Below are 9,946 nucleotides of genomic sequence, written 5' to 3' on the forward strand. Positions count from 1 at the left end.
AAGTAACAAAGAGTTGAAAATATTTTAAACTTTTTTTTTTATGGTCCTTATGGATCCAACCTATTTCTCTATTTGTTCTTCACCATTTCCATGCTTCTCAACTTTGCATAATTCCTTAAGGTCACAATTTGATATTCTAAACATATTTTGCTTTCTGCTTTCTAACCCCCATTAGAAATGTCCTCGTTAAAAAATTATAGGTTTGGGGGTTTTTTGTGGGCTTTTTATTTTCTTTTTAGTACCAGAAATTGAACAGGAACACTTAACCTCTGAGCCACATCCCCAGTCCTTTTTATATGTTTTCTTTTTGTTGTTGTTGTTATTTTGAGATAGAGTCTCACTAAATTGCTGAGACTGGCCTCAAACTTGGCCTCCCAAGTAGCTGGGATTACAGTGGTATGCCACTATGCCCAGCAGCAGGGGTGTTTTTTAAGTCAATGATGAAGATTTTTTTTCTTTCTTCAGTAGACTAGGTATTTAAAATATCATTAAAGTTTAGAATAATTAAAATAACTCTGATTATTGTTGTGTACTATTGGTTAACATTTAAGCATTTATAAAAGTAATTAAAGAGAAGATTTTTAATAATATAAGAATCATTTCATTTTAGTCTTTTAAAATAACATTAAAACTTCATATATTGATCAATTATTTTTACCACTAGCTACTTTTTGAGTAAAGAATAAGTGTTTCATATAGCATACATATACACAGAGTAAAGAGTAGGTATTTTACAGAGTGGAATAAACAATTTTATCTGGTAGAAATAATTTCCCAATATGAATGAATATTTGTTTTCAAGGTGGCTTGCTTCATTCATTTAAATTCTGAGCATTATTATCTAAAATATTAATAACCAGATTGTGTAATGACACATTTCTTTAGAATAACCATAAAAGTAATTATACCATTCAATATTCAACATAGCTCTTACCTGAAAATTAAGTATATTTTTGTCATTGTTTTATTGTATTCAGAACTTTTAGAATTTATAGAAAGAGCTCATTGTGCTTTAGTTTGACTAATTTGTGTAGCTCATGGGTTTCACCTCAAGATAAAAATATCATTCATTAATGTTAACAAGCCATTTCATTTTCACATATAAATTCTAATACAGGCATTTTAAGTACTCACTGATGCTTTCAGACCTGAAGATTGTGCAAATCCACCACAATTTAGGTTTTTTCTATAAGAGGGAAATCTATATGTAGCAAATCTGGCCAGTGAAAATGTTTATTGAACTCATTGGTAGAACTATTTCATTGTAGATGATGTGAAACCACAATAACAATATACAATATTACAAGATATTAATTTTCTGAAGTAAAATGAAATTGTAAATAGAGTATTTGACTTATAGCATAAATAAGTCCATGTAAAAGTGAGATAAATTTTAGTATTGTTTATTTGTTTGAAAAATCACTCTCATTTTTCACAAAATAATTATTTTATATAGTTATTATATTATTGCCACACAAGAGTAAAACTTAAGCTAAGAATACGATCATAGGCAAAGATAACTAAAATGTTATTTGGATCATTTCTGTGATTTGGTTATAACTAATATTTGGTTATAGCTAATTTGGTATAACTCTTCCTCTCATTCCTTCATTCAACTTGTGGGTAGTTCTATAAAGTGAATAAGATTCCTACCTGTGGTCAGGTAATAGCTAATTTCTATAATATTAAAAAAAAAAACAGGGCTGGGGATGTGACTCAAGCGGTAGCGCGCTCACCTGGAATGCATGCAGCCCAGGTTCAATCCTCAGCACCACATACAAAAACAGAGATGTTGTGCCCGCCGATAACTAAAAAATAAATATTAAAAAAAAATTCTCTCTCTCTCTCTCTCTCTCTGTCTCTCTCTATCTCTCTCTCTCTTTAAAAAAAAAAAAAAAACAACTTCCGCAGTAGAATTAGTAGAAGCGACTGTTTATCAAAGAGGTTTTGTTTCATAATTGTTAAGTTAAGCCTTTCTATGTCAGTCTACCATGCCCATCCTGCCTTCACATCTTGGCCCCAATTACTAACATATAATATATTTTTCTATTCACTCCATGCATACAGAATTATCTAGTGCCCACACACAGGACGGGAATTGGGCAAAAAGTAGCTTAGCTTATATTATGTTTCCCTTTTTTTGATTGTGTTTAAATGTCTTTTTTTTACTTTTCAGTTTGTTACCAAATTTTTTACCTGCAACAGTTAATTTTTTTTTTTTATGTATTTGGTTAAACAGGAAAACTGTGGTATGTCTGTGTGTAATGGTAAAATATATATCCTGGGTGGAAGACGGGAAAATGGAGAAGCCACAGACACTATTCTCTGTTATGATCCTGCGACAAGTATCATCACAGGGGTAGCTGCAATGCCCAGGCCAGTGTCCTATCATGGCTGTGTGACTATTCATAGATACAATGAGAAATGCTTTAAGCTTTAAAGCCAGGATACCTCACCAAGAAGCCACACTGATCCAACATGAGAGGTTTTAAAAACTCTTGAGTGGGAACTTGACTTATCTCCTCTGTGCCATATTCAAAAAATAGTAAAACCAATAATCCTGGTGCCTTTCTCCCCAGTACATCAGTCTTTCAAACTGTAATAAAGCCTTTGCTGTAATGGAAAGAAGTTGTTAAAGATAATTATGGTGATTGTTGCTTGACCTTTGAGAGTTTACCCTTGTATTTGTTAAGAAGCCTCTGTGGAGTAGGAAATAATGTCTGCCTGAATACTTGTTTAGAAATTTGTGAATGGTCCTTTCATTTATGTATGTTTATCTGCAAGACTGTATATTCCTTATTTTGTCATTTATGTAAAGAAAAATTGCATGACTGAGGCTTCATTTAGGTTGACTCACCTAATGCTGAGAATGCTTAGTATGTATTCTTAGGAAGAAAAATCAATTTTAAAAATCTTTGTCACAGACATAGCATATCCACACTGGTTAATTTTATTGAAGGGTTTTTTCCCCCCTGCAATTGATAAAATTGTAATGATAACAATTCCAGTATCATAAAATACTGAATTATTGTGACTTCATTCTTATAACTGCTGTCTTATATTAAACATGTTTTGGGGGGAGGAGTTAGGTAGGAGATACAGATATAAGTGCCCATAAAAGGGGGATGAAAATTACAAGTTAATTTTTAAGAAAAAATTAAACAACTATTTAAGAGAATGGGACCCACTGTGGCTCTCAAAGTATTTATGCATCATCTCTAAGTCCTCTAAGGAAGTCTCTTTCCTTTAACCTGACAAAGGAGTTGAAATCCATTTTGAAATGTTGTTGTGTGAAAACTAGGAACAGGTTTCCTCCCCAGCCAATAGGTTTGACCTCATTAGTATGGTGCTTTGGGTCAGAACCTCTTCCTTGGTTATTCTGCTTTCTTTGAAACGGCTACAAACCCTGAGAATCTCTACTGTTGAAGTGCCTTTAATAGGCTAAAGCAGGGACCACTTACCTCAGTGGGTCCATTTTTCTTTTAAATTTAGCTCTGAAAAAAAAAAAACAGTAGTTCCAGTCTTCTGAGATAAATCCAAATTGTATTAATTTGTGTAAAACAGACTGATTTGTCTAGATTTCTCAACTACAGTATATGAAGCTTACCAGTTTTCAGAGAGGAATGTCAAAATTTTTCCAAGGCAAATAAATGGATATGGCAGGAACTACAGCCTGAGTAATTATTGTGATTCCTGGATGGACAGATATAATTTACAACATTTTAGGGATGTACCAGGTAGCCTACTGTATTTTGACTTCCCAGTCAATGTTGTCTCTCACTTTGGAATTGCATACTCCTTTTCATAGTAGGGACGATGCAAATACATAATTATAGTGTCACCAGATTTTTGTTAAAACCAAAGTAGTCATCAAAAAACCTAACATTGGTAAACTTGTTTTTCCCCTTATTCTAGAATGACACAGACATTTCAAATAGAGAAACTTTTTAGAGCTTAGGATCTAAATTCAAGTCAATTTTAAAATGATACATAATTTTCTGTGATAACTATCAAAGCAATTCAGAAAATAATTAGTTGAAAAACAGTTATGTATACAATTGGGATGCTTGTACTGTAATTTTATAATAAATATCTTCATTATACTTTTGTAGATAATGGAACCTATTTAGTTCAGAAATTCTTTATAGTAAATGAGATAATGTATGAAAATATGTTTTGTAAATGCTTAGAATTATACAAACAATAGTTGTTATTTTTATGTGTATTTGTAAGATCTTGTCCAGAGACTTCACATAAAAAAAACTTTCTTAAGATAACTTTGTATTCTAGTATTTTTGTCTATTGTAAAAGTATTAACTATTTACTTATATTTTTGTTTTACATTTATTTTCATATCCATGTGTTTGTTGTAGTAAAATTGAAATGAAACCTTAACAAAAATAATTTGTTTAAACACAGACCTCATATCAATATTGTTTAATTTTTTCTCTACATAATTTTAAACTACATAAATTAAGTAGTTTCAATTTATGTTGAAGGCCACCAAGTACTTGGCATGAATCCTAGAAAATTAAAGTAATTTTTTAAAGTTACACAACTGATATTTTAACTTACTTTAATTATTTTTCTTCCTGTTTTTAATTCTTGATAAATAATGGCATTCTCCTTGATTTTAAAAAAATATTTTAGGATACAATTAGTATGTCAAAAGGGATATATCAGCCAAATTGGTGTCAGATTATATTCATTCTGTCATCCCATAGTTGGCAGATTTTTCTCTTGACAGGTGATGCTTGAATGAGCCTCTGGGTTAGTATGCATGTGTATACCTGTATGTATGTAAGTATGTATGTATGTATGATTGTGGACACACACATATACAAACACCAAGCATTTTTGCAGTTTGTGATGATCAGAAAAAAAAAAACGCATAAAAGTAAAAATTAGTTGATCATGTTAAATTCGATTCCAGAAGATTTTTTTTGTTGTTTGGGCATTTCTAGAGTACTTTTTTACATTTGAAAGTACAAGATAAGTATTAGTAATGATGACTTATATACCATCAGAATCTATATAACCAGTTTTTACAAGGTTAGAAAACAAATTGGCAGCAGAGATGTTTGCTAACCCCAGCTTGATACTTCAGTTGGAAAAAAAATTTGAAGGTATGCTCTGTGGATAACAGAAAAATAGTTTTTGTGTTTGTTGCATGTGTGTGTTTCATGAACTTGTATCCTTTTCCATATTTTTCCTCTGTGAATGAGTGACAGAGTGATCTAACTTCCTCCTTTTCTACTGTAATACTCCCACTGACTGTACTGCACTGGCATGAAATGGTAGCCTATTGAGTCTTCAGTAACTTTTTTTTTTCCTAAATGAGTGAAACAGATATTTAACTCCATTTAAACCAGGTTAAGAAAAGATTATATATATACACACACTCAGGGAGGGTATTAACTTGTCACTTTTGCCTATCTGGGTGTTTAAAGTGCCATAACTAAATAACTTTCAGTTGATGATTCTAGAGTAAATTAAATTTGGTAAAGGAGCTTCACACGTGGCAGTGGTTAAACATTCTTTTGTATTTAAAAAAATGAAAACGTTTTGTGAACTGGTATATTTTCTCTTAGTGAATATGAATTGTTTCTTTACTGTCAATACCCTTTTTAAAACTCAGGAAAGACAAAGGTTCAATTATACCACTTTTGTCAATGTGCAAACCAGGTGTATGCTTCTTTTTCCTGTTATCTGGATATGGCAGTAGATTTTTTAAAAATTACTGTGAGAACCCATACATGAAAAGAGAGGAGTTGAATTGTTTGTGTGTGCCTTTTGAGTCTTGAGCTTTACATGTGGAAAAGACATCTACTCCAGACTATTTTCAAAGAGAGGGAGAGATTGCTATTTATGTGGTGCCAAGTGATAAGATAATGTCTCACAAAGGCTTCCTATGGATTGCCTTTATTTTTAGTAAACTCAAGACACTGGTTAACCTCAACATAATTTTGGCCTTATTAGAATTTCTTGTTCTTTATGTTGAAAGCCAGGTTTACATAACCTCATCCCCATTATTCTTTTTAGGTAAATAAATTGACCATACCAAGGCACCAGAATAGGAGAATTTGGTTGACCTATAAAACAGTAGGTGTGACTAGCTAGCTATGCTAATTGTCATTTCTAAAATGTTAGGCACCAGAAACCACTTGAGCCAGGCGTGTGAACTGATAATTCCAGAGACATTTTCAACATATGTTAGACATTTTTAAATGTTTTATATGAATGTTTTACATTTGTGTGATTGCTTTAGATATTAAATTTACTTAGTTTTAAAGATGATCATAATTTTTAAAGAACAGCAAGTCATAACTTATTTTATATATTGTTCCAAAGAAAACAATTTGTTTTAATGTTTTCAAAATAACTACATCTGAATTTGTTTATGTGCCTTAAGTTCTCCAGTGCTATTTCAATTTTTTTCAATCTAAACAAAGCTTACCTTAGTAAGTTTCATATTTGTTTCCTATAGAGTACATAAACTTCCCCCTTAAATATTTTAATGAGCACCAACTGTGATTGCTTGGCAGAATGAGAATGTTAAAGAGAGGTCATTGGGTGCTTGGAGTTTTATTATATTTTTATTTTTTGATACCTAGGTGCTTTTTAAAATATTTAGACAAACATTTATCTTATTTTGATTAAGCCCTTGTAAATGTCATTTGAAATATCTACATCTAGTGTCAAAAAAAAAATCTAATTTCTTTCGTTCCATTCTTCATACTATTTTTCCCTCTACATGCTTTTACTTCAACTTATCTAGAGAAAGCATTTCTTCCCTTTCCTATCACTCCTCCCTGCAGTTTATATAAATTCTAATGAGACTCAAACAACCCATATTTAAAATTGAACTAAGTATAATCTGCTTTACAACTAGTACAGACCCATGGCAGCCAAAGTCATTTGCTTTCAATTAGCTACTACGGAATCTTCACAGTGAAATGTATTTCATTGTTCTCAATTCAGTTGTAGCACATTAATATTTACATGTTTTGTTTTTATTCTTACATAGTTTAAATTTTTAAGAAGTTGTAAAATGTCTTTTAACCATTATTACTTGACTGTATGGTTACATTAAATTTTGTTTACCAAAAACATGTTGTTCTGTTTTTTTTTTTAATATATCAAAGTAGTTTGGATACATATAAATATCTGTGTGTATTTTTCTCATGTGACATAAAATAACTGCAGGATAAATAAGAAACTGAAAATACTAGTGTTATGACAGGTTTGTCCTCCCCACAGTTTCCTGTGCTGTGAGCATGATCCCCACTGTAGTGGTGCTGAAGTGGTAGAACTTTTAAAATATGGAGCCTAGTAGAAGGTGGATAGGTCATGGAGGGCACCGCCTTAGAAGGCATTAATACTGCTCTCGTGAAGTGGGTTAGTGCTCACAAGAAAGGGTAGTTACAAAACAAAGTCAGCCATCTCAGCTCCTCTCTGGCTTTTTGTTTTGCCATGTTATCTCTCCCTCTCACATGCATTCCCACCATGATGCCATCTGCCATGTTGTGATGCAGGCAGAAGGTCCTCAGAAGAGCCGAGCAGAAACCAGTGCCATGCTCTTAAACCTCCACACTGTGAGCTAATTAAACCTGTCTTCTGAATGATACCCAATTTTGCTATAGCAGTAAAACACAGACTAAGGTAAAAAAGGAAACTTAACTGCATTTGTGTGTGTGTGTGTGTATAATTATATATAGTAATATCAGTATGTATAAAATGGAATTTTTTTATCTAGACCACATGAAAGTATTACTTATTCAAAAAAATTTAATTCAGAGGGTAATTCATAATATTTATACCCTAGCATTCTTTTTGGATTTAATCCAGGGTGCTTTACCACTGAGCCACATGCTCAGCCCTTTTTATTTTTATTTTTTTTTTAATTTTTTTTTAGTTGTAGTTGAACATAATACCTTTATTTTTACATGGTGCTGATGAGTCACTGGGATTACAAGCGTGAGCCCCACTGTGCCTGGCTCTCTGATTTGGTTCTCAAAAGTACTTCTATTGTAAATCAAAGATTAAGAAATTTGATTTCAAATAAATTTGAAAAAGAAAAACCGGGCTTATTTACTAGAGAGGCAGTGTCAGAAGTCAAAAAGAAACTATGGTGTCACGACTTACTGGAGAGGCACTGTCTGAATTTGTGATAACAGTAGGGCTGGGATTGTGGCTCATCGGTAAAGTGCTCGATTAGCACGGGAGGGGCCCGGGTTTGATTCTCAGTACCACATAAAAATAAAGGCATTGTGTTGTGTCCATCTACAAAAAAGATTCTCTCTCTCCTTTAAAAAAAAAATTTTTTTTGAAATGTAAAATATGGAAACACATATAATGCTTAGCTTTTTTTTGTTGTTGTTGTTGGTGGTACTGCCAATTGAACCAAAGGGTACTCTACCACTGAGCTACATCCCCTGGCCCTCTTCCTTTCTCCCTTTTCCCCTCCCCTCTTGTTTTTTCTTCCTTCCTTTCTTTCTTGACAATACCTTGCTCAGTTGCCAAGGCTGACCTCAAACTTCCAGTCCTGCCTCAGCCCCCCAAGTCGCTATAACTACAGGCAATACTTATTAGCTTTTTACATTTAGTTTTGGAGTTGTACCACCAAACCGAAATAAGTCAGGTGCACATCTGTAATCCCAGCAGCTAAGGAAACTGAGGCAGGAGGATCTCAAGTTCAAAGCCAGTTTCAGCAATTTACTGAGGCCCTGTCTCTAAATAAAACAAAAAGGGATGGGGATGTGGCTCGGTGAAGTGCCCCTGGCTTCAATCCCCGGTACCAAACAAACATTAACAAAAAAAGTTAGACTGCTTTTAAAATAGAAAATGTTAAACGTGTTTTCATTTGACTTCAATCCTTAGTAGCTACATTGGTAAAGTGTGCAGGCTTCATCAGACCTGATTCCCACTGGTTGCTCTGTCATAGAGCCATTTGCCTAAGTCTTACTTTCCTTATTCCAGGAAATGCAGCCACAACACTTGCCGGCTTCTTATAAAGAATGATATAATGCAACATATATTGAAGAACAGTTCTAGAAAAGCAGTATATAAATGTTGACTCCCTTCTCCATGCAGCTGGATCAGAACAAATAATGCAATATGAAAAGGCAGGGGAGGAATTAAAAGAATTAAAAGTACTTGTTAGATTTTATTTAGAAAACCATGGCAGTGGGTAATAGGAGCCACTTGTACTTTAAATGTTCTCTTTGAAAATTCATCTTTTCTCTGATGAGGGGGAAATGGGCCATACCTACCTCTGCTTCTCCGCAATTTATTAACTGGTACTAGAGACAAAATGAGAAGAGGTAGTTTCAAACTAATTATGTTTGAAGAACTAAGTCATATTAATATTTTTATTTTCTACATTAAAATAGTGTTATGACATCTTTAGGGGGCCTTGCTGGCTGGGAAGTGTCTTCCCCAGTGTCTTCCCCTTCCAGGGGAATTCCTCAGTGCCGCAGGAATGTTTGTCGAGAGTTTGAGTGAGCTGTGTCTCATGTATAATCAATAGACTGTAAGATACCTCCAACCACCTCCTTTATCTAACTCTTACATACCAAGTCAATATTTCCCCTGCTGTAAATCATCACAGCCCCAGCCCCCAGATTGCGCCATTAATTATTCAAACTAGCCAACCCTAATCTGTTTACCGAATTCCGCCTTTCGGGAGGAAACCAAATAAAGACAGGCCTCCGCTTTCCCTTTGCTCCTTTCTGTCTCCTAATGGACATACTGGTACTTACTCCTGTGGCCCTAGCCATTCCTGTCATTTTAAAGGAAGTGTGAATAAAAAATCTTTTTTTTTTTTTTTTTTCAGTTATGGGAATTGAACCCAGGGCCTTGGGTATGCTAAGCAAGGCACTGGGCTACATCACTGAGCTACATCCCAAGCCCTTAAACTTTTTCTGAGATGGGGTCTTGCTATATG

At 33.6% G+C, this 9,946-nt stretch overlaps 1 protein-coding gene across 10 annotated transcripts in view; it reads left to right on the forward strand.

Moving 5' to 3' along the window:
* Positions 1-7,110, forward strand: part of Klhl24 (kelch like family member 24) — a 44,422-nt gene extending 37,312 nt beyond the window's left edge. For all 10 annotated transcript variants that reach the window (XM_076868418.2, XM_076868413.2, XM_076868420.2 and 7 more), the window contains one exon: positions 2,240-7,110. In XM_076868418.2, coding sequence (XP_076724533.1) covers positions 2,240-2,440 — 201 coding nt within the window. In that variant the 3' untranslated portion in view covers positions 2,441-7,110. The remainder of the gene's footprint in view (positions 1-2,239) is intronic.
* The last annotated feature ends 2,836 nt before the right edge of the window (positions 7,111-9,946 follow it).

Source organism: Callospermophilus lateralis, chromosome 10 (genome assembly GCF_048772815.1).
Source record: "Callospermophilus lateralis isolate mCalLat2 chromosome 10, mCalLat2.hap1, whole genome shotgun sequence".
NCBI classification, from domain to species: domain Eukaryota; kingdom Metazoa; phylum Chordata; class Mammalia; order Rodentia; family Sciuridae; genus Callospermophilus; species Callospermophilus lateralis.